This window comes from Bos indicus x Bos taurus, chromosome 1 (assembly GCF_003369695.1).
Source record: "Bos indicus x Bos taurus breed Angus x Brahman F1 hybrid chromosome 1, Bos_hybrid_MaternalHap_v2.0, whole genome shotgun sequence".
Classification (NCBI taxonomy): domain Eukaryota; kingdom Metazoa; phylum Chordata; class Mammalia; order Artiodactyla; family Bovidae; genus Bos; species Bos indicus x Bos taurus.
In genome coordinates this window covers 144,660,077-144,683,086 of record NC_040076.1, presented here as the reverse complement: position 1 = coordinate 144,683,086, position 23,010 = coordinate 144,660,077, and the positions used below count along the sequence as shown (strand labels likewise).

The following is a 23,010-nucleotide window of genomic DNA, read 5'->3' as shown; positions in this document are numbered from 1 at the left end:
ATGCTGACCCCTCCCCTCGTCATCTGGGTCCCAGCTGCTGAAGTCACACAGAATCTTCACATCCAGAGGCTGTGGTTTTCAGCCCGACAATTAAACCCCACTCTCGTCCACGGCTCCAATCTGCGCTGGCGTTGCCTTCCCTCTGCGTCATCACCGTTAAGTCCGAGCCTGGAAACTCCTGTCCACGTTGCCCACTTCTTCCCCAAGAAACCCAGGCCCTGGACGAGCTCACCTTTCTCAAGAGTAAGGTTAGCTTCTGCTCGGACAGCTTGAAGGGCAAACTTGAGCTTGCCCCTCCCCCAGAGCCCTGCCCTCAGTCACCCTTTGGCTGGCAGTGCCCAGGGGTCCAGCTGTCCCGGCTTTTGACCACCCTGCTCCCAGCGCCTACTTGATCTGATTTTACCCACCTGTAGAAGCAGGATTCGGCTGGGGATTCATGCCATCTCAGGGGACATTGAGAGGCTGGGGTTTCACCCCCTTGGAGGACCCCAGCCGACAAGGCTCCTGCAGTGCACTGGGGATGCTGGGTCTCCCCAGCAGGCTCACATGGGGGCCCAGCCCCGCTCCTCAAAGACTGGGTGTGGGGACACCCTGCCTGGCCATCACCTCGGCCCTGAGATCCTTTCCCCCGACCCTGCCCCAAGGCTGTGCAGGACACCAGGCGTCCCGTCAGGGCCCCTGAGCCTGGGAGGGACTGCCCCCCTCCTCCAGAGGCGGGCGGGCGACCACCCACGCAGCCCCCAGCTCAGAGCACCCTCACCTGGCGGTCCGGGCGGGCCCACGTCTCCTTTGTCACCCTTGAGTCCAGAAGGCCCCTGGTGCCCTGGAGAGACAGACCCCAGTGCCTGTTACTGAACGTGTACAGAGGCTGCTAGGACGCCCTCCTGCCCGCATACGGCCTGACCCTGGGGGGCGCCAAGTGCACTGCAGGCCCGGGCCAGGGAGGGGGCAACCTGGGGACCCTCAGAGCAAGAGCTCGTGAGCAGCCAGTGCCTGGTGGTCACGGCCCAGGGGCCGCAGCCTCTGCTCCCAGAGGCCCCATCACCCTTGCCGGGAGGGGCTGTCATGAGGAGCTGGAGCTGGACTGTGGACAGCCAGCGAGTGGCTGCTCGGTGTCCACTCCTGTCCACAGCTGGATCTCCTGGAAGGCTGTGCAGGTGGGACCCTGGAGCCCAATAAACGGGCCGTGGTCAACTGGGGCTGGCGATCCTAGATCATCCAGCTCCCCTGTGAGGGCCGCCCCACGAGACCTGCTCTGAGTTGTGGCCGGAGGGGCTGCCCTGCCCTCCCTGAGGCCCCAGGACCCCTCACCTGGCAATCCTGGGGGTCCAGGGCGGCCAGAGTCCACAAATGCCTGTGAAGTATGGGCCAAAGGTGGCCAGTGAGGAAGGCGCCCTGGAAACTGAGGGCACCACCCACCCGAGGTCTCTGCCCAGATTCCCTGGAAGCCCCTGTGAGGTCACACAGGCCCCGTCCCCCACACCCCTCTCCCCAGGACAGAGAAGCAGGGAGGCAGGGAGAGGATAGAGGACTTGGGGTTGGAGTTCTGGTCGTGACATGACTGCCCCACATCACTGAGCCTTGTGAAATGGGGGTGTCCACCCCCCAGCACCACAGGCTCATGCTCGGGAGCCCAGATCCAGAGAGGACTCCCTTCCCCCACCTTCATCTCCCCCCCAGGGGCAGGGGGCTTGTCTTCTAACTGACTGCCCACCAGGCGCAGCCTACAAGGCAGGTGGACCTGGGTCCCATTGCCCTGGCCCCTCCCAGAAGGACCCCCACCGCGGACGCAGAGGTGATGGCTTGGCCTGCCCCTGCCTGGGGCTTGGACCCTCTCTAGGGCTCAGATCCTCCCTGGGGGTTAACCTCCCTGGGGTCAGGGAGGGGTAAGGAGGCCAGTATAGAGAAGAGTGGGTCTCGGTGACTCACGTTGCTGTCGTAGACAGGAGTCCCGGGAGGGCCTGGGGGCCCCGGAGGCCCAGGTGGGCCAGCTGGACCCTGTGTGGGGGGAAGAGAAAGATCTGGTCAGTCATGCTCCCAGCGAGGCCACCAACACTGGAGAGGATGGCAGACATGGGCGGGAGCGTTTCTGAAAATCACAGTGAAGTCAGAAAACATCTCATCAAGACAGTGTCCAATTTGTTCTGTGGCCACGGCTGTCACCTTCCCAGCCCCAGATGACAGTCCTCCTCAAACCGTCCCGTGGGGGGCGTGCGGGCGGCCATCTGGGCTGGACATGACCTCAGACATAGCTCGTGTGTTTACTGCCAGCTTGAAGGTCGGCCGTGTGTCTCCAAGGTCAGAGGGAGCCCACGAGGCCAGCACCTGCGGGTTTTACTCGTGTTGCATGAATGTGACTCTCCATTCGTTCACCCACTCATGGAAAGAGGAGAGACAGTCCACTCGTATAGCATCAGAAGTGCCTGTTCCGAAAGGGCTCATATGACAAAGGACCAGCCTGAGTGATGAAGGTCCCGGAGCCCACGATCCTAGGACCTCATGTGCGCCCTCTCTCAGCACCTGGGCACCTTTGGCCCTGCCCTGTGGCTGAGGAGAGAGGGCTGAAGCAGAACAGAGCCACGAGCTCAGGTCCATGAAGCAGCCAGTCCCACTGGACTCTGACCAAGGCAAGCGCACAGCGGCTGGAACGCTGCCTTGGGAACTCAGGACCGCAGGAAGGATTGGACAGCCCCTGTCCTCCTCCTGGACAGAAGTGACTGTCCCCCTCCATCACTGAGCTCTGCAGGAAGGACTGGACAGCCCCCGACCTCCTCCTGGACAGAAGTGACTGTTCCCCTCCATCACGGAGCTCTGCAGGAAGGACTGGACAGCCCCCGACCTCCTCCTGGACAGAAGTGACCGTCCCCCTCCATCACGCAGCTCTGCAGGTCGCTGCCTTACATTCTGAGTCCTCACGAAATGTCCACCACGGTTTGGTCCACGAGGAGGTGGTGGCGAGATGAAGACACAGTGGTGCCAGAGACCCCAGAAGAGCAGAGGCCTCAACCGCCGCCCCCAGGACCCCTCATTGCTCGGCCAGGCAGTGACCGGGCTGGGAGGGAGCGGGTCCAGGGAAAAGGCTCCAAGTGGCCACGGGTTCACTAAGAGCCCAGATGGGTCCGGAAGGAGTCCTGCATCTCGATGGTGCCTCTCGGATGGAGATGTCACAGGGCCTAACTGGCGACCTTACCGATCTGTGACCCTGGGCTCAAAAGGTGACAGAAACCGTAGCCCCACAGGCAGGAGGTGCCCAACCCAGGGCCCTTCCAAGAAAACCATGTTGTTCTGTGGCCTTGGCTCGTGTATGTGTGTGCATGTATGTGTGTGCTCGAGGCTCTGCATGTCCATGGTCACACGTTGAGGCCACTCAGAAGCCACCCAGGGTTGAGCTCTGAGACCCAAGCCCTGAGACCAGGCCCCGGGCCTGGATGCCCCCGCCCCGCCTCGCACACCCCATCGGACACTCACCCTCATGCCGAATCCCACGCTGGCGTCCCCCGGCTCCCCCTTCTCCCCTTTCAGCCCGTTCATCCCGGGACGCCCCTGCGGCAGAGCACAGGGGGTTGGGGGCTGCAGGGTGCTGGCCAGCACTGCTGCATCGGCCCTGGGGCGCCGGCCCAGCAGCTCCTGTCCCCACCCAGGCCCTCCTCAGGGTGTCTGTCCCTCTGGGGCCCGAGCTGCCTGTGAGCAGGGCTGCAGAGAGCCATGCTTGAGGGGTGGGTGGTCTCCAGGGGAAGGGCAGAAATGGGGCTGTAGTCCACTCCCCTCTGGGCCCACTCTCCGCACGGGCCTGGGCTGACGCCTGCACCTGGCTTCAGACCCAGGGACCTACCGGCCGTCCAGGGAATCCGATCTCTCCCTTGTGCCCGGGCCGCCCATACGGACCCTGTAGGGGGAAGGGGAGACCAGGTTTCAGGTAGGCAGGAACCAGACCCGTGTCTGGGGTCTCCCTCCTAATACCCTCCCCCCATTCAGAGGTGCAGCCGGATGTCAGCTCGGCTCCCTGCCCACCCAGCAGTCAGGCAGGCAGCAGTGCCCTCCGAAGCCTCCTGTGTGCTTTCACACCCAGCGCAAGTGTGTGCACTTTGGGGAAGCCTGGTCTACTCACCGGAGGTCCTCGGAAGCCAGGCTCACCCTGAACAGAAAATCAGAGGCACCATTAGCTGGCTTCAGGTCACCCCCCAGCAGGCAGCCCCGAGGGGTCCCTGTGTCCGTCTGAATTCCTGCAGTGGAGCCCAGGAAGGGAAGGAAAGAACTAGAGGGAGGGGGCTGTGGCTGGGGGTTGTGTCCTGGGCACGTGCACGGGGCACACGCCAGGGGTCCTGAAGCTTGGGGGGCCAGCCCTGCAGCCCAGGCCGGGGTTTGCGGGCCCCCCTGTAGGCCTGTCCCCAACAGCCTGCTGGTCTGGGTCCAGCTCTCCCCACGGCTGGGGTCACCTGCTGGGAGCAGGGGACCCAGGGCACAGGCTCCCCAAGGGACCCACTCCTGAACCCAGCCATTCTTGGCTCCCTCCTGAGGAAGGAAGGCTGGACCCCAGCCCTAGTGGTGATGCCTCCAGAGGCTGAGGGCCAGCTGGGCACTGCAGGGGGTGCAGCTCCCAGGGGTGAGGCCGAGGCCAAGAAACAAGGCCCCCAAGAGCCCCCAGCCCCTCTGCAAGGTGGGTTCAGCTGATGGGCAGAAGACAAAGGGCGAGCCAGTCCAAGGCTGAGCTGAGATTTAGGCTTTGGGGGTCCTCCCAGCAGGTTGGTGGGAGAGGAGCAAACGGGTGGGCGACAGACCAAGGCTGCAGAACTTTCTGGAAGTTGACCTGGAGAGGCTCCCACACACAGGCAGGACCTGCCCCCTTAGGAGGACCCTCTGTGCCATCTCTATGGCCCCAGCCTGGACAAAGCCTCGCACTCATCCAGACACCCCTCACCTTGGCTCCTTTCTGGGCGGGGGTCAGTGCTCTGCCATCGGGGCCGAAGAATGTGCCCGGCTCTCCCTTCTCACCCTGGAATGGAGCGGCAGCTCAGAAGGCCAGCTCAGGGAAGAATGGGCCTCGCACCCCCCGTAGACTCCCCTCGGCACCAACTCGACACCCAAGGACAGGAAGCCATGAGTGGGGCCTCCACTGGTGCAGGGAAACAAGCAGAGGGAATGCACCAGGCACAGCCCCCATCCCCAGGCCCCTCCCCACAGGCAGTCACCCAGTGACCCCAGACAGCCCCTTGGGGCTCCTCACCTTGGGTCCCGGGATGCCCTGCTGGCCTTTGGCGCCCAGGTCTCCCTTTGGCCCGGCTGGTCCCTGTGGGGAGACACAGAGGGCTGCCCGGAATGCCCCTGCTCTGGACCAGGACCCACAGCCCAGCCCCAGATGCCTGCCTGAGACCCCTGGCCAGACGGGGGCTCCTGCTTCAGTTCCTCGGCCTCATGGGCTCCCCCCACCCTCAGCGCTGGGAGGCCCCACGCCCCACCCCCCCAAAGGTACTCACGGGGAAGCCAGCGAAGCCTGCACGGCCCTGCGGAGAGAGGACAGTCAGGACTCCCCCCCGGAGAGGCTGCCCACGCCCAGCCCATCCCGGGGTGCATGTACCTCGGGGCCTGGCACGCTCGCCAGCACTCTCTGTCCACGGGTCAGCAGAGCCATGGAGAAAGAAGGAAGAGGACCACATTTACTATGACGTTAGCCACAGAGACCCACAGAGTGTCAGCATAAAGGAAATCCTCCCAAGGTCCCCGAGATGAGAAGTGAAGCCCCTTCCACCTCCGGGAGCCTGCCTCCCGCACCAAAGAAACTGCCCGGGACCCTGGGGCCGGGGGACAGTGCCCCACCCTGGGGGGACATGTCACAGCAGGAGCATGTGACATGCAGACAAACTGCACGAGCAAGGGGCAGTGGGGGGCAGCTCTGGAAGGCCCGACCTCCACCCGAGAAGCCCTGAGGAACCTGCAGAATGGGGCCCCGTGTCGCTGGGGGTTGTCCCATGGGGGAGGACCGGTGGCCCTGACGACTGCAACCAGCCCTGGGGGGCCAGGCAGAGCATGTGCCCACCCATGCAGGTCCTTACATCCTGCTCCGACACGTAGACGACAGGCCCTGGGGGTCCGGGGGGTCCCGGGAGTCCTGGCTGCCCCACTCCATCCTTCCCTGGGTCTCCCTGGAAGAGAAAGCCAGTGATCCACACTTGCGTTTGCTGTGGGGGGTGAACTGCAGCCCAGCTGGCACTTGGGAGGGCTCCCAGTGCCCACGGGGTGTGAGGAGGTGCCTGGGGGCTGAGCACAGTGGTCTCGAGAGCGACCCCCCCACCCCAGGCAGAGCAGGCTCTGAGCCTGGATCCCCACCCCAACTCTCCAAGGCCACTTGGGTGGGCCTGGGGCAGAGGACAGCAGCCCTGGTCCCGCCAGGCACCGGCCAACGCGTCCATCAATTCCCACGACCCCCCACACTCACTTTCTCTCCCTGAGTGCCTTTTTCTCCTTTTGGTCCCTGTGGAGACAGAGAGGAAATAGTTTCTCATACACAGAACATGAGCCCCGCTTCCTGGAGACCCCAGGCCTCTGGGACTGGCCTTGAGTGAAGACGTGGAGTTTTTCTTCACTGACCATGTGGGGCCTGGGGTGGGGTGTTAGCTATGCAGGAAACCCCTCTGGCAGCCTGGACCCCCACTCACATCCCCTGGAGCTGGGGTCTCTGGTCCCCGTGGGGACACTGAGATACACTCTGGGGTGCCAGCTCTCATCCCTGTGTGGTGACCTTGGGGCTGTCGGCCCCGATGCCCTTGGCGGTCACTTACCTGGGGTCCAGCTGCACCCTCTCTGCCCGGGAGGCCGGGGAGGCCCGGTGCTCCGTCTGCTCCAACTTCTCCCTGCAGGGACGCAAGGACAGCATACATGTCAGCCAGGGCCCAGTGGACACTGTTTCCGGGAGCCACAGTATCTGGGAGCCACGGTGTCTGGGAGCTGGCCAGGCCGTGGTTTCTAGGGGTGATTCAACCTGGTCAGCCTCCTCCAGAGCACCATGGGGGCAGGGGGCAGAGGCTTCTATGGCAGAGCTGAGATGGGAGGGAAAACCTGGGGCACCTGAAGCGGGTGGATTTGGGGGTGGTGGGAGGACGATGCTAGGCCTGGTGTGGACCAGCCAAGCCCTGACCTCAGCCTGGGGACCCCTCCCTGTCCCCAGACCAGAGCTGCTCACTATGGATTTCCTGATCCTGAGGAAATGTTCTTACCTTGCTCCCTGGTGGCCCCACAGCTCCAGGATCCCCCTGAAGTGGACAAAGGGTTTTGTGGGGTTGCGAGCGCTGCCCACCCGCTGGGTGGCACCCACCCCTCCTCCAGGGAACCACTCAGGTGGCTCCAGGCCACAGCCCCAGCTCAGATCTGAGGGCTGGGACCCTGTGCCCCCAGACAGGTGGAATCCCAGCCTGGATGGTGCAGCAAGCCAGGCCACTGCGCCCCTCTGAAGAACAGCTGCACTCGGGACTGTCACAACTTTAGAAAGGCAAGAATTGCATCCTCCTTAAAAAGCAATTCTTTGAACTGTCCCAAAGGCTTTCAAATCAAAGCAGAATGCTCCAAGGGACTGGGTGGCAGGTAGGAGCTGACAATCAGTGGACCCTGCACACCCGGGAAGGCTTGTGTGTGAGGGGTGGGGGCTCGCTGTCCTCCAGGGACAGAGGTGGGGGGCAGAGCCAAGTGAGGATGACCTCGAGAAGCAGCCAGGTTCTGCCCAGCGCCACCCACTGCCCTGGGCTGGGGGATCCTTCCCTGAGCCCCACTCCCTCTCCCCTATATCAGCACAGACCTCGGACATGTGGAGCCAAGGGTCTGGATCCCCGCAGTCAGAAAGATGGCAGGGCCACCGCCATCTTTACCCAGGCCACCCCTACCCCAGGCCTGGGCACCACTCCCCCATTAGATTTTCTTGTACTTTGCAAATTCCCCACAAGGAACTCCAGGCCACTGAACAGTGGCTCCTGGCAGCAGCGAGCACCCCCAGGCTAACAGATCTCTCACTGACCTTGACTCCGGGCGTGCCAGGCGGTCCCTGTGGGGGACAGAGAAGGAACAGGGCCCAGTCAGGGCTGCTCCTGCCCCTGAGGGTGCAGCCTTTCCCCATAAGAAAATCAGCCCCTCCCGTGCTCACAACTTTCAACAAACATGGAGGAAAACGGCATTTATCAACAGGAACCTGCACACCCGCATACTCCCAGAAGTGGTCTGTTCTTGGCACCACCCTGCAGATGACGAGTGTTGAGTCACCCCAACACAAAGAGACTTGCACTTTATTAACGAGAAACAACGCTGCCATCCAACTGGCTGGTTCAACCTCCCTCGAGGGTCTCCATCACTGAGGCCACGCAACAGCCCATGGACCCCTCCAAGGTCAAGGCACACTGCAGCTCTGTCCCTGGATCTAAAGAGGGGACCCCAGCCCCTGCAATCTTGCCTGGTCACCTTGGCTCACATTTCACCTGATGCCAAGGCAGCCAACCACTACTGCCCCAAACTAAGCCTCTCTGCCGCATAAAGGGGAAGGTACCAACTTAAAGGGCAACACTGCTCCCCTCCCCAGTTAGCTTCTGTCCAAGTGAGGACCCTCCAGCGGTGGTGCGCAGTGCAGGAGGCCTGATCCGCCACCACCTCGCTGGGCTGAGACTCAAGGGCCCAGCTGGACACTGGTTGCAGGCCCCCAAGCACGCCAGTGGGGTCTGTGCTGGCTCCTGAGGGAAAGGAGCCCCTTCTCTGCCCATCCCAGGTGTCCTGTCCCCTGGACGCGCCCCTTGCATGTCCGTCTGGTCTGGGCCCCTGTGATCTCTGGACACCAGGCTCTCAGCTGGACCTGATCCTGACGAGTGCACACGACGATGGCACGAGGTGGAATAGCGTAGGACTGGCCCCATCTGTATTTAGTTACAGTTCTGCTCAGGTCAAAAGCGTGCAGCCAAGTTACAGCCGTAAGGAGAGGGTGGGTGGGCGTTCCCAGCAAGAACCATCTGCAGGGCCCAGCCTGCCGTGCGGTCGTTCAGCTCCAGCAGCAGTGGCACTTCGCACACTGGAGACTTAACTCCCTCCCGGCGGCCTGAGGCAGACAGCGTCCTGGACACAGGCAGCTCGCCGCCCCTCGTGGCACTGCTCCTGGTCCCCACCAGAGGCCAGTCCCGGGGCGCCCTGCCCCCAGGAAGTCCCATCCCCAAGCTGACCAAGCCCAGCTCTGGTGCTCACCTGCAGCCCCTCGGCACCTCGGGCTGTTGACCATAAGGGGCTCCCGGAGCCTTCCATGTCGTCCTGGAGGAGAACACAGGGACCCTCAGGTCTGTGTCTTTCTCACAGGAAGAGACCTGGGCCCACCCCCGGAGAGGGTGGCTTCTCAGGGCGGGGGTCACCTGTTGTAGGGCTCCTGCTGGGTGGGGTGCCGGGACCCCAGACACGCTGGGCTATGAATGTCCCCCCATTCCACACTCTGAGGCCGACCCGCCCGTCCTGGGCGACACGGCCAGGGGCTCCCCTGTGAAGACTCCACCCCCGCCAGCTGAGACAAGCCCAGGTAGGGGCGGCGCCACTGTGGCCCCAGCAGTGCCGGTCAGCGTGGGTGTCTGATGGCACCGGGAGCCAGGAGCAGCGGGTACTCACAAACCCTGCGGCGAATCCTGGGCCCGGGGGCCCCGGGGGGCCAGGGGGCCCTGGTGGGCCTGCGGGTCCAGGGGCTCCTGCCAGGCCATGCTCCCCAGGAGCGCCGACGGGGCCAGGGTCTCCCTTGCTTCCCTGTGCAGGTAGAGAAAGTTGTCGCCCTCAGCTTCGGGTGTTGCTAAAACCCCAGGCACCCCAGCGCTCTGGGTGCCCCGCCCTCATCCTGCATATGCTTTCCTCTGAAAAGCCAGGGGACAAACAGCCCAGCAGGGGCTGCACAAATCCTACGGCACCTTTGTGCTGACCCCACGAGACCCTGTCCACTTAACGTGGAACCGCCACCGAGTGAGAGTCCCAGGCGGTGCCTGAGACGCTCCTCCAGGGCCTCAGAGCTCAGCGTGCAAGAAGGGGAAGCTCCACTAGAAGGAGCAGGCAGGGGGGCGGTACCCCGCTACCATCGGGGAGTCTGGGGGGCAGCCACTGGAGCTCCTGCATCTCGCTCTAGACGCTCGCTCGCGTGCGCTCTCAACTCCGAGTGGCCCCCGCACCTGAGCATCTAATTCTAGGGCCTGGGGTCTCAGCTACAGTGGACCCGACCTCACCTCTGCTGAATTTCACCCCTGGCTGTGCCTTTTCCCTCCCTGGAACCCTCACCAGCTTTTCCTGGTTATCACTGGAGCCTGTCCCTGTGCATGCGTGCGTGCATGTGTGTGTGTTTACACACCTGCATTTCCATTTTGAAACCTGTCCCTCCCTCCAGGTTCCTCCTGACCGTCTGTCTAATCGCTTTCCAATCCCACCGCCATCCTCCCCTGCTCCCCACGGGTTTCCCCAGTGGACGGGGAAACTTCACCACCTAAGCAGCATCCTGGGGACAGGCGCTCACACCTGGGGAGGCTGTGGGTCAGTGCCCACTCATCCACCTCACACCTGGGGAGGCTTCAGATCATCGCCCGCTGGTCCAGCTCACGGATGGGCTGGGGCCTCAGGGAGTGGGGCACAGATGTGGCCATGGGGGTGTGGACCCTCCGGGACCAGCTGAGTGTGAGAGCAGTAGGGACCTGCTCTGGACACACTAGGGTCCCAGCAGCAGCCCCCTCTCCCCTGCAGCTCCGCCACCCACAGTCTCCCCCACCGCAGGCCCCATCCCTCCTGCAACTCCCCCCCTGCAGCTCCTCCCCCATTCCCGAAGTCCCCCTCCCCCCTCAGTCCCCCTCCTCCCTGCAGCCTCCTTCTCCCCTGCATCCTCCCATCTCATGGCTTTGGCTGGGTTACCAGCTCCTGAGCACATCTGCTCTCACACCATCCCTAGACAGAGCTTGGGTGGAAAAGGTCTTGCAGGACAAACGTGGCACCTATGGCTGGGCAGTTCAGGACTGGACCCCACGATCAGTGCCTAGGGGTTGACTCTCCTGGCTGCCGTGCCCCCAACCCACACCCTTGCCCGGGTCCATCCCGCTCAGGTAGAACAGCAACACCAGGCTTCATCTGTACCTTGGGTCCTGGGGCGCCTGCCTCACCCTGCAGGAGGAAAGAGCAGTTACTCCACAGTCGGACCGGGAGCTTCATCCCAGCCCATCGACTTTTCTCTAAAACTTCCAGGGTCTCCTCGTTGCCCTCGCGCAACCCTGGCTCTTCCTGCCATTGTCCGCCCCCCACCCCCCACTTCAGATGGGAACGGAGGCTCCGGGGGAGGCTCGGTCGGGGGGTCAGAGGTGACCTCACTGCCCAGTGGTGAACACCGCCCCCCACACACACACCCAGGAGGACAGTCCTTCTAGCTCAGTAGCTGCAGAACTCTGAGCACAGAGGGTTTCCCTAACACCAGCTCCTCTGCTGAGCCCCAGATAGCCGGTTCTCAGGAAGGATCGTGGGGAGCGTCGTCTCCATGTGACTGTGTGGGCTCCTCCCCAGATCCACCCCCCAAAGCCATGTGGAAACCACAGGCCCGGTTACAGGTGTGCAGCCTTTAAGTTTCTCTGTTACTAATGCAACCAAAATACAAACTTGAAATAAAATGTTCAAACCAACTAAAGCATCAATATTCTTCAAAACCCTTAGGCCAATCACTGTTATGAATACATAGCATGAACAAGGTCCTGGGTTTTTACAGGAGCCCCGGCAGCTGGTTCCCAGCCAGCGAGAGAACCCAGGGCTCCCCGGCTGTCAGGCTGTGATGACCACAGCTCCCAGGTGGACTGAAGTCCTACGGCCCCTGGCCTGCCATTTCTCCTCCCCGGTGAGCTGGGGCATTGCCATCCAAACACCCACATGCTATGGAGCTAGGTCAGCACCCTGGGCGATGGGGGAGGGACTTACGAGGCTGCCTTTCTGTCCAGTCAGTCCTGGTTGTCCGTCTTTTCCTGGAGTACCTGGGGGTCCCTGGCAAGAGAGGAGGAGAGTGTGGGCAGATGGAATTCAGTCACTGAAAAGAATTCACGGGTCAGTAGATGACCATGTGCGTGTCCACAGGTTTCCTGGACAACACCCGAGATGCTCCTGGCCACACTCTCGGGAGACCCGCCTACGGAGCACAGTTGAGGGCACTTGAATAACTCTGATTGGGTTTTTATTTATTTCTTCCACGTTTTTAGTTTAATTTGAACTGTCAATCAAACTGTGGAGGATAAGTAGGGCGGCCAGCCCCACAGGGAGGGGGCAGCCTCAGGGGCTGAGGTTGGGTTGCTTGCGGACTCTTGGCAAAAGGTCCTCGGGCCTTCTGGAGGACAACACAAGACACTCAACTCTGTCCCTGAGCACGTTTCTGGTGACAGTCAGCCTGCAGACACCTGGTTCCTGTGACCCAGTCTCAACAGCGACGCCCCCGGCCCCGCCTGGCCACGATGCAGTGTCCCCTGTGCTGGGGGCTAGGGCAGCGGAATCCTGAGGGCCCTGTGCACAGCGAGTCGCCCAAACATGGGCCCCTCTTGGCCCCGTTCTCCGGGCAGCAGGGCCCACTCCTGCCCCATGAAAGTAACCCCTGGAAATGGCCTCTGCCAGGCCAGCTGACCTGCGTGTGGCCAGGGAGGTGAGCGGCCTTGCGTACAGTCACCTGCAGCTTGGCACCCAGAACCACGGGGCTGCCCACTTGGGCCCCTCCCACACAGAGGGGCCCAGAGAAAGGAGCCCCCCAGGAGGATGTGGGGGGTGGGGAGTACAGAGCTGTTGAAGGGGACGTGTGCCCACATTCACTGTCCCTCGCAGGCCTGGACGTGAACAAGGGTGGGCGAGAGCAGGCAGGCTTACCGGGGGCCCTGGACGCCCAGGCGGCCCGTCCCTCCCAGGCACGCCGGGCAGGCCTGCGGGTCCAGGGACGTCCGAGCTGTTCATCCCGAAGCGGCCTGGCTCTCCTGGCAGGCCTGGGACGCCAGGGGGCCCTGGGGGGCCGGGGAAGCCGCGAGGGCCCTGGACATGGAATAACACAGCATGGTCACTGCACACAGCACCGGCTGCAGGGTGCCCCGCCAGGCCTCACACCGCACCACAGGTTCCACTGGTGCTTGGGGACAGCAGAGTCACGACCACCACAGCCCAGGGACACTCACGCGGAGGCTCTCCAGGTCGCCGCCAAAACCGGATCCCTCCATGTCGATGAAGGTCTGAGGAGAGAGACTGAGTCAGAAGGGGCCCAGGCCGTCCACCTCCAGTCACTGGTAAGGCAGCAGCCTGGTCAGCGCTGGGCTTCCCTGAGCATGGCCCCTCACTGACAGCCATGCAGGACTTTCCTGCTGACCCCCAGCCCCACTGCATAACAACCCCCACGGGGGCAGGAGCTGAGTCTCTGGGCCTGGACACCCCGGGGAGGCCAGGTCTGGACTGAGCAGCATGGCCTCAGGAAGCTGAGGTCTGCAGGTGGGCGGGAGGCCCCTCTGCTGGGACAGGGATGACCCTGTAGGAGAAGCAGGACTCACCAGCCTGTCGGGTTTGAAGGAGGGCCCTGGGGGCCCCGGAGGCCCCTGGGGTCCTGGGGGTCCCCTCGGTCCGACTCCAGGATCCCCCTGTGAACAGAAGACCCAGTTATACCAGGGTGCGTGTCCCCACATTGGGTCAGGGCGGAGAACAGCACAGGCCCCCCACACCCATCCTGGTTACCACTCACCTTCTCGCCCTTGGGGCCCACGTCTCCTGGGGTCCCTGGGAAGCCCTGTGGCCCAGTGTCCCCCTGGAAGACAGAGGCCAGGCGGCTTGGTCAGGAGAAGGCCCTGCGCCTTGTCCCCGGCCGAGCCACCATCAATACATGGCTTTGTGTCCACAGAGCAGTGCAGAGCAGACAGGGGCGGGTCCCTGGGGCGGTGGGGACGTCATGGGGGCTGCAGGTGGGCACCACCGACCTCAGAGATGTGAGCCCTCCAGGGAGCGGCGCCCCACAGGGGTGACCACAGTGTCTCGTGCACACAGGCTGGAGGGCAGCACCCTGCCCGTCACGCGCGTGCTGTGGGGGCACCGAGGACAGGAGAGCCGCCTGTGCACTGCCCGGGTGAGTGGGCTGAGGTCGAGCGGCCTAAATTGCCCTCAGTGTGACTAAGTGTCCACGCCCAGAGCTCTTCTGATTCGAGGCCCAGTGCACCCTGATCCGGGAGCTAGTTAATCCAGTCATTGGACCCTGGATTCCACACACACACACACACACACACACACACACACGCATCCCGCTCTGCCGAGGCCCCCGCCACGACTGAGTTGAGCTCCGGTCTCAGGTGGGAAGAGGCTCCTGCAGGACGTTCCCAAGCCCCGCCCCTCCTGAGTCTCTCTTGAGGCTGTGAGTCCCCCTTAAACCCAGGAGCCTCCCCAGGCCTCCTCATCACCGTTCGCTGGTCTGTTGTTTCCTAAATCTTTATCCGAACCTTCATGAGTCATTTTACTCTGCTTCTTGGAAATAGCATTTGATCATTTTAAAAATCCAAACAAACTCCGACCCATGAGCAGGCAGACAAGCCCGCCGTTCCTGCCGCGAGCGTGTGTCGTCTTTTCCACGTGCCGTGTCCCCCACCCACACCCAGGCTGCTCCTCTGTCGTCTGTCGTCTCCTCTAGAATCTGAAGCTTTACCTTTCATTTCTTTCCTTTCCTTTTGTTTGTTCCTAGTAGTCTACACGTCTCAATACACCTGCTTAAATGTATGTTTTTCTATCAACAGTTAAACTTAACATTTTGTTAACAAAAAGTAAGTTTCATTTTCAAAATATTTTGAAATCTCTCCAGTAGGTTGAGTTCAAAAAATCCCAGGGGTGGGGAGGTGGAGAGCCAAAGGCCTCCTGCAAGCATCACAGATAATACAGGTTCTGAAGGAAAAGACAACATACGGGCTTCCCGTCTTCACCAGGATCACCCTGGAAGGCAGGAGAGAACCATTAGTGACAGAAAATTACAGCCCTGACCCTACCCTGAGCTGAACATGGAAATGGACTCCAGCCCCCCAACCACCCCCCAGTGTGCTGACTCCCACGGGGCTGGGAGTTTTCTGTCTGTCCAGGGCACTGCATCCGCACCCCCTGGCCCCACCCCTGCTCCACCCAGGGAAGGAGACCGCAGTCTGGGCCCAGGACCCAGCACCACCCCTGCCCCTACCTACCCAAGCCCCACCCCCAGCTAGACAAAGGGGAGACGGTACTCACAGGCTCACCGTCCCTTCCAGGGGTGCCGTCCTTCCCCGGGGGTCCCGGGGGCCCAGGGGGTCCCTGTGGTCCAGAAACAGGCTGTGCCTCATGGCTGTCTATGGCTGGGCCTGCAGGACCCTGGGGGCCGATGGGGCCAGGGGGGCCCTGAGCGCCAGGCTCTCCCTTCTGCCCCTTCAGGCCTCGCTGAGGACAAAGAGCAAAGGGTACAGGCTGGGGAGGGAGGTGCACACACACTCACCTGCATCCCTGGCTTGGCCCAGGTCACACAGAGGGCACAGACACGCAAGGGGACGTGCAGAGTGGCCGTGCTTGCGGACACACATGGGGGGCTGCCACGGTGGTGCGGTCACGTCATCACCCTCCCCGCCCACGTGCTCTGACTGGGGGCCTCCCCAGCCGAGGATGCCCAGTACTGCCAGAGACCCTGAGTGCGGGTACAGGAAGGGGCACAGAGGGCAGGCAGGAGCCAAGAGCTCCACCAGGGTCCCCAGGGAGTAGGACCCCAGGAAGTGGGGTCCCAAGGAGCAGGACTCCAGGGAGCAGGGTCCCCTGGGAACAGGTCAGGGGCACTGACTGCTCTGGGGGCCCTGTGGTTCTGGGTCAAGGAAGCCTCACCTCTTTCACGCTGCTCCCAGGGCTCCAAACACTCTCATCCCACGTGCCAACTGTGCCCAAGCTGGGGAGGGTCTGAGCTGGGGGAGGCAGAGGTGGCCGTCAGACCCTCTGCAGGGCCGCCTGCCCACCTGGCGCTCAGCCCCAGCCGGGTTCCCCGAGGATACACTCTTCTCCAGATGAACCATCTGAGGGTTGGTGGCACCCCCACGACCCTCCTGCCCTGAGCGCCAGGCATCTCCTGGGAGTGGGAGCCTCTGAGAACCTGACCCACATGCGGGAAGTCAGCACTGTTCTGTGCGGTGACCCAACCCAGGTCTCCATGGGCCCAGCCTTGTCCTTGTGGCTTCTCTGGGGAGACGGTAATGGTGCGCATCCCGGGACCTATCGGGGGTCTGCCCACAGGCCAGATCTGGTCAGATCCAGCCTCGGCCCGAGCCAGGGACGGTTCCCACAGAACTCAACAAAACACACAGAAGAGTGGATGTGGAGTGAGCACCCATGGCACGGATGCCCGCAGCGTGGACGTTCTCCGTGTGGACGCCCACAGTGTGGACCCCTGAGGTGTGGATGCCTGACCCCGACACCTCACCCTGCTCGTCTCCCGGCCCGTCTGCGGTTCCTCTCCACTGGGTACAGGATGGTGCCCCTGCTTTGTGATGGACAGCACTTTTGGGGTGAACTTTGAGGCTGTTCCCCTAAAGCTGTCACCTGACGTGTCAGCATCACGGAGCCAGTTAGAAAAGAGGATTCAAGCTGCGCTCTGACGTCCTGCCTCCTGAGGGTCTGCCCTCGCCGGGTCCTGATCACATTCTGACAGAGCTGGATGCTGAGCCTGGGGCTGGTTGGGACCTGGGGCCTGTGGGCTGACCGTGGACTGGCCCACTCAGGAAGGGCTTGCCTTTCCAGGGTCCCACAGCGCTGAGGGCCACCTGTGCCCTTGCCAGAAGAAACTGGGGTCACGATCTCTGTGCCCATGACCCCTGTGCCCACCTGCAGCCACCTCTGGGTTTGCCTTGCTCAGTAAGGGAGCCACCCAGTGCCTGCTGAGGGCCCCGTTACCCCAACCAGGGACTCATCAAGTCACCAGTTGACCACTAGAGGGCCCCCACACTGCCCGAGATGGCCCAGGGAGGAACCCTCCCAGGCGTTCAGTGTGGTTTAAGGCGAAATTAAAATCCTCGCCTCAGAAAACATTTAAAAGCACCAAAACATGGCTCAGAGAAAGTAAAGACCTAAATAAGCCAAAGGAGACAGATCTCTGAGTGTGGGGTCAGAAAACTGGACATTAGCTGACGTCCAGGTGCAGCCCCACCCTGACCGCACTGTGAATAAGGATCTGAAATTCATACAGGGTAAAAAGCACACAGAACACAGAAGTGGATTCGCGAAGCAAGAGCAAGGCCGGAGGATCCACATCACCTGGGCCAGGCTCATCCTAAAGTGGTCAGCCCCACGTGAAACGACAGTGTCCCTATGGAGCAGAGTCCAGACACGCGCACACATGCGCACAGCCGTGCTCAGCAAAGGCCCCGGGGTGACGCAGAGGTGGGGAGACGGTCCTTCCAGCAAACGTGTTGAAGCCGCATCCGTGGGTCAGAGCCCCAAGTGAAACCTAAAACTGTGCCAGCCTCTCAGACATGACGCCAACACTGAGACCCATAAGGACAGACTGATAGGGGGGCTTTCCTGGAGGTCCAGCGGTTAGAGCTCACACTTCCATTGCAGGGCCGCATGTTAGTCCCTGGTCAGGGAACTAAGATCCCACAAGCCGTGCGTGCATGCTAAGTCGCTTCAGTGATGTCCGACTCTTTGTGACCTTATGGACTGTAGCCCATCAGGCTCCCCTGTCCATGAAATTCTGCAGAAAAGAACACTGGAGTGGGTTGCCTTTCCTCCTCCAGGGGATCTTCCTGACCCAGGGATCGATCCTACGTCTCCTGCGATTCCTGCACTGCAGGCAGATTCTTTACCGCTGTGCCACTGGGGAAGCCCCACAAACCAAGAGATGGGGCAAAAAATAAAAGTACAAACAGATACATCTAATCTCATCAAAGTTACAAGCTTGCACTCTTCTAAGTCACTTAACAAAATAAGAAGGTGAGCTCAGGCTGAGAGACTCTCCGGCAGAGGAGGCGTGTACAGAGCATACGAACTCTCAGCAGAGGTGCGCCCAGTAAAACGAAGGCGTGAGGTTGGGACAGATTCCTCAAGAAGGAAGACACAGGCACAGCTGGTGCGCCCACAGGAAGATGCTCCACGGTGCCCATCATCAGCAGGACGCAAAGTAAAGCCAAGGAGACACGGCCACACCGCTGTTGGGACGGGTACAGCAAAAGGGCCGAGTGCCAGGCACTGGTGGGGACCCACATCCCAGGGAGGTTACATGGGCAGCTGCCATGGCAGTGTGTGGCAGTTCCCTGTGACACACACTCCTGCCACTCCACCCAGGTGCTGACCCGCGGCAGATGGAAGCATGTGGCCATGGACCCTGCACACAAACCCCACGGCCACCTTTCTGTAATAGCCCCAAGTGCCCACCTACCCAGAGAAACTCTACTTGGCCACAAGATGGTGACTCTCAAAGCACTGATGCTGAGTAAATGGGTCAGACAAAGTCCTGGATTCCCTTTAAGTAAAATTTTAAGTGCCAACATCTGTAGCGACAGAGCAGGTCAGTGGCTGCCCGGGAATGGGGGTGCAGAGTGGGGCGCCTGCCAAGGGGCTGACAGCGCCTTCACGTCTTGCCTGAGGCGATGGTTTCAGGGGTGGACACGTAGGCTGAAACTTCTCAAATTTTGTGTTTCAAATATGTGTAATTTCACACACTACTATGTATAAAATAGATAACCAACAGGGACCTACTGTATAGCACCGGGACCTCCACTCAACATTCTGTGATAACCTATATGAGAAAAGAATCTGAAAAAGAATGAATGAATGTACACGGGTGACTGAGTCACTATGCTGTATACCCGAAATTAACCCGACAACGTACATCAACTCTACTTCAATAAAATTATAAAAATGTGTGGTTTATCATATGTCCATTATACTTCAAAGCAAAGGCAAACCGAAAAATAAAGCCAGACCCGTCATGGAGCTATCAAGGGGTCTGGGACGGCCCTGACTGGGGCCCCAGGCAGCAGAGCATAGCAAAGCAGGGGTGGGGCACGCGCCTCAGTCGCGAGGCTGGGGCTCTGGCAGTACCCTAAGTGGCTCTGACAAACGTAACAAGCACACATGCCCCGATCACGGGGTATGAACAGAAGGACCTGACCACAGCGCCCGGATCACGGGGTATGAACAGAGGGACCTGACCACAGCAGTCAATTCTCTCATCTGTTCTTTCCTGCTTCTAAGTTGGGTGCATCAAGCATGTGATATTTCAGTAATTTTTAAAAGTGATAAATGCTCTTCTCCAAAATAAAAAAAAAAACCTATACAATTTTCTAGACCTACTAAGTGTTGCAAACAGAGCTCTACTGTGTCTCCCTAAGACCCCGGTTACCCACCAGACACGGACCTGGGCACCGCTGTGAGGGACTTTGGAGATGTTGGCAACTGAGGAGCTGACGTTAAGGTGGGGAGAGTGTCCTGGGTTATCGGGTGGAACCCAGTCATCACACGAGGCCCCCAAACAGACGAGGAAGCAGGAGGGGAGGTCCGGGACCCAGAGCAGGAGAAGGACCCTCCCCCTCGACAGGGCTGGGCCAGGACCGGAGGAACACGGTGGTCTCTGGAACCTGAGGACGACCCCTGGCTGGCAGCGGTGAGGACCCGGAGCCTCAGTCCTGCAGCCACCGGGAGTGGGATCCTGCCAGGCCCCTGAGTGGGAGGAAGCCAGTCTCCCCGGAGGGAAGGCAGCCATGGGCACAGTACAGGGCAAGCTTCCCCCCGAGATGCTGAGGGAGCCTCCGGCTCTGCCACGAGAACCAACTCCGTGGGCTCCTGTCACACTGTGATGGGCGGCTATGCACGGGCATGCAGTCCACTTCCCAGTGTGCCCCAGGCGTCCAGGCCTGAGCACCCTCTGGGCCCAAATGCTGCCCAGCTTCACAGAGGTCCAGTCAGAGGTGCCTTTGCCTCCCTCAAAACCAGCTCCCGTGTTCTCCTGGCGACCCCCTGCCCCCAGGCTGGGGAGTGGCAGCACTCTCAGGATGGTCCTGTGACCCCCAGGAAAGCAGGAAGTGAGAAACGACACAGGGAGACCACGTCCATGGGGCAGCAACGGGGCAGGGTGGGTGCAGAGCCCCCAGCAGTGGGGCATCCATGTGACAGACGGGAGCCCCTCACCTGCCACGCACATGGGCCCACATACTGCCTGCACACGCACACACCAGGGACATGCATAGATGAGTAACACACACACACCAAGGACACGCACACGCCAGGGACACGCATGCGCCAGAGACATGCATAGACCAGTAACACACACAATCAAGGACACGCACACGCCAGGGACATGCATAGACCAGTAACACAGAGACCACTAACATGCACACATCAGGGACATGCACACACCAGGGACACGCACACACCAGGGACACACACACACCAGGGACATGCATAGACCAGTAACACACACACACCAGGAATGTGCACACACCAGGAATGTACACACACCAGGAACACGTGCCGTGAACACACACAGCCACGAACACGCACATACCACTAGTACACACACACCCCACCTCAGCAGGCTTTACCTCCTAATGAAGACGCTGTGGTTGACTCCTCTACTTCCTCAGTTCTCAAGTCCTCCTCGTTGCCGACTCCGGCCAAGGGTGGAGAAGTGACCGGAGGAGCCTCGGGGAGCCTGGGCCCCAGGGGCGCACCCTGGGAGGAGTGGGAAGCAGCTCCGTTATTCAGTGACACGTGTGACCCGCATGCTGCCAGCTTTACACACATTTGGTTGTAAAATGAGATTTTACAAAAGTTAAGAAGAAACCATCAGGGACTCCATCTTAGAAAAGAAGAAACTCCAGGCCCCTCCAGAGTCGTTTTCTTCTGAGCAGCTCACACGGTGGGGGTCTCCTCGCCCTGAAGCCCCCATACCTGGAGGGATGGACAAGAGCCTACCCTCCCTCATCCCCCATTCAGAGCCCAGGATGGCCCCTCGGAACTCAGGCAGCCTTGGCTCCTGCCTGTGGTCTTGACAGTGACGGACACGAGGCCATCACCATGCACCAGAGGGGTGGTCGCATGTGTCCTCAGTGAGGGTCCTGACCCGGCACCAAGGCCCAGTGATTCCACCTGCCCTCCATCCCAACCCAAGGGATGAGGCTGACTCTGCCCTGAAAACTCTATTCCCTGTCCCCAGAGAACCTGGGGCTTCTAGGGCTATGCCCTGAAAACCCACTCCAGTATTCTTGCCTAGAGAATCCTGTGGACAGAGGAGCCTGATGGGCTGCTGTCCATGGGGTCGCACAGAGTCGGACATGACTGAAGCGATTTAGCATGCATGCATGCATTGGAGAAGGAAATAGCAACCCACTGCAGTATTCTTGCCTGGAGAATCCCAGGGACAGAGGAGCCTGGTGGGCTGCCATCTATGGGGTCACAGAGTCGGACACAACTGAAGCAACTTAGCAGCAGCAGCCCTGAAAACTCTCTTCCCTGCCCTGGGGCCCTCGGGGCTTCGAGGGTGAGTGCACAGGTAAGACGCTTCCTGCACTCCCTGTCTGCACTCAGCACACACTCCCTGGGGATACTGCTCCGGAGACGGTGCTGTCCATGTGCACAGAACCAGTGTCCCCATGAGGCTCGTCCGTGGGTGAGCAGTCCCCGGGGCAGACACAAGGCCAGTCCCTTGCAGCCAGAACCCTCTGATGTGGGCAAGGTCCTCAGGGACCCCACGTCAGTTGGTCACGCTGACACCCCAGACCCCCTGCATGTGGGAGAGCGGAGGCCTGGAGAACCACGGAGGGCGCTGAGAGACTGAGCGTGTCCAGGGCCAGGCCAGGCCTGCACAGCGGCTCCCGCATGGCCCCTCCGACTCCTCCCCGTGGCCTCCGCCGGGTTTTGTGGAGCTGGAGCTGGCAGGGGCAGCCGGCTAGTTAGCACACTGCAGGCTGATAACTCCCTCTCTGACCACCCCCCCGAATCTGTTGAGAGACTGCATGGCTGCAGCACTTGATGCCTTGGCACCAGCATGGTGGGGACACTGCTGTCTCCGTGGTTTGTGCCCGGGGCCCCTGGGTAGACAGCTGAGGAGAGGACAGGCCACGTGACAGGCAGGGATGCTGTGGATACAACCCACTGACACCGTCCAGGGGTCTGCCAGGCGCCAGAGCCAGCGCTGCTCTAGCAAGTGAAAAGCCAGGGAGGTCCCAGTGCCCCTGGAATCAGGGGGTCCACTGACCACTCACCCCAGGGCAGCTCAGCACTCCACCTTGTCATGGCCCCGGGACGCCCGGGCCCTGGAGGAGATGACCCTAGGGGTGGAGTGGGGGTGGGACACACGGTGGGTCCAGATGGGAGAAGGGGGCATCCTTCCCAAGATGCCCCAGCCTGTGTGCTACTCCAGGCAGTGGGGGCCACACAGCAGGGTCACCCCTGAGTCCCCCATGGCCCCGAGAGCCAACAGGAGATGCAAACAGACACGCAAGGAAGGCCTGGGCCAGCCCCCAGGCTGGAAGGGACATTCCCTCCCAGGAGAGAGCACAGATGGGAAGGTGCAGCCCTGACTCAGCCTGAGTCCAGTCCCCATCTCCAGCGAGAATTTGTCCTGAGAAGTCGCACACACGTGTGCACAGGTGTGCCTGCCCGACGCCTCATCCACAGGCCCCAGTACTCACCAACTCCTCCCGGAGATGCTCCTGGGTCTCCACGAGCCCGCTGCCCAGGTCTCCGGATGCCTGCGGGGTTGACAGGAAGCAAGTTGATGGCTGAAGCCCCCAGCCCCTCGGAGCTCAGGGTCAGGGGGAGGGCAGGCCATGAGGAGGTCAGCCAGTCATCGACAAGGCTCGTGTCCATCAGACTTCTTAGGATGAATGGCTTTTAGGAAACCAATGTGGCCCGTGGCCAGACACCCAAAGACCCGCTTGGAGGGTATCCCTTCCTCTCCTGTCCCGGGACACTATCCTGGGAAACAGCCCGGAGGGGAGGCCCCGCACAGGGACCCTCGGGGCTGGGACATGGCTGCAGGTCCCACTCCCTGGGCCAGTC

At 61.3% G+C, this 23,010-nt stretch overlaps 1 protein-coding gene across 6 annotated transcripts in view; it reads right to left on the bottom strand.

Annotated features, from left to right (window-relative positions):
• The window catches only part of COL18A1 (collagen type XVIII alpha 1 chain), a 94,478-nt gene that overhangs the window by 7,278 nt on the left and 64,190 nt on the right, over positions 1–23,010 (bottom strand). For all 6 annotated transcript variants that reach the window (XM_027547857.1, XM_027547836.1, XM_027547842.1 and 3 more), the window contains 28 exons: positions 22,641–22,700; positions 20,550–20,679; positions 15,844–15,920; positions 15,226–15,411; positions 14,914–14,940; positions 13,712–13,774; positions 13,524–13,610; positions 13,158–13,211; positions 12,859–13,017; positions 11,932–11,994; positions 11,107–11,133; positions 9,616–9,747; positions 9,208–9,270; positions 8,003–8,029; positions 7,212–7,247; positions 6,777–6,848; positions 6,434–6,469; positions 6,051–6,140; positions 5,576–5,605; positions 5,475–5,501; positions 5,225–5,287; positions 4,919–4,993; positions 4,109–4,135; positions 3,833–3,886; positions 3,469–3,543; positions 1,930–1,998; positions 1,312–1,354; positions 761–823 (listed from right to left, as the gene is read on the bottom strand). In XM_027547857.1, coding sequence (XP_027403658.1) covers positions 761–823; positions 1,312–1,354; positions 1,930–1,998; positions 3,469–3,543; positions 3,833–3,886; positions 4,109–4,135; positions 4,919–4,993; positions 5,225–5,287; positions 5,475–5,501; positions 5,576–5,605; positions 6,051–6,140; positions 6,434–6,469; positions 6,777–6,848; positions 7,212–7,247; positions 8,003–8,029; positions 9,208–9,270; positions 9,616–9,747; positions 11,107–11,133; positions 11,932–11,994; positions 12,859–13,017; positions 13,158–13,211; positions 13,524–13,610; positions 13,712–13,774; positions 14,914–14,940; positions 15,226–15,411; positions 15,844–15,920; positions 20,550–20,679; positions 22,641–22,700 — 1,915 coding nt within the window. The remainder of the gene's footprint in view (positions 1–760; positions 824–1,311; positions 1,355–1,929; positions 1,999–3,468; positions 3,544–3,832; positions 3,887–4,108; positions 4,136–4,918; positions 4,994–5,224; positions 5,288–5,474; positions 5,502–5,575; positions 5,606–6,050; positions 6,141–6,433; positions 6,470–6,776; positions 6,849–7,211; positions 7,248–8,002; positions 8,030–9,207; positions 9,271–9,615; positions 9,748–11,106; positions 11,134–11,931; positions 11,995–12,858; positions 13,018–13,157; positions 13,212–13,523; positions 13,611–13,711; positions 13,775–14,913; positions 14,941–15,225; positions 15,412–15,843; positions 15,921–20,549; positions 20,680–22,640; positions 22,701–23,010) is intronic.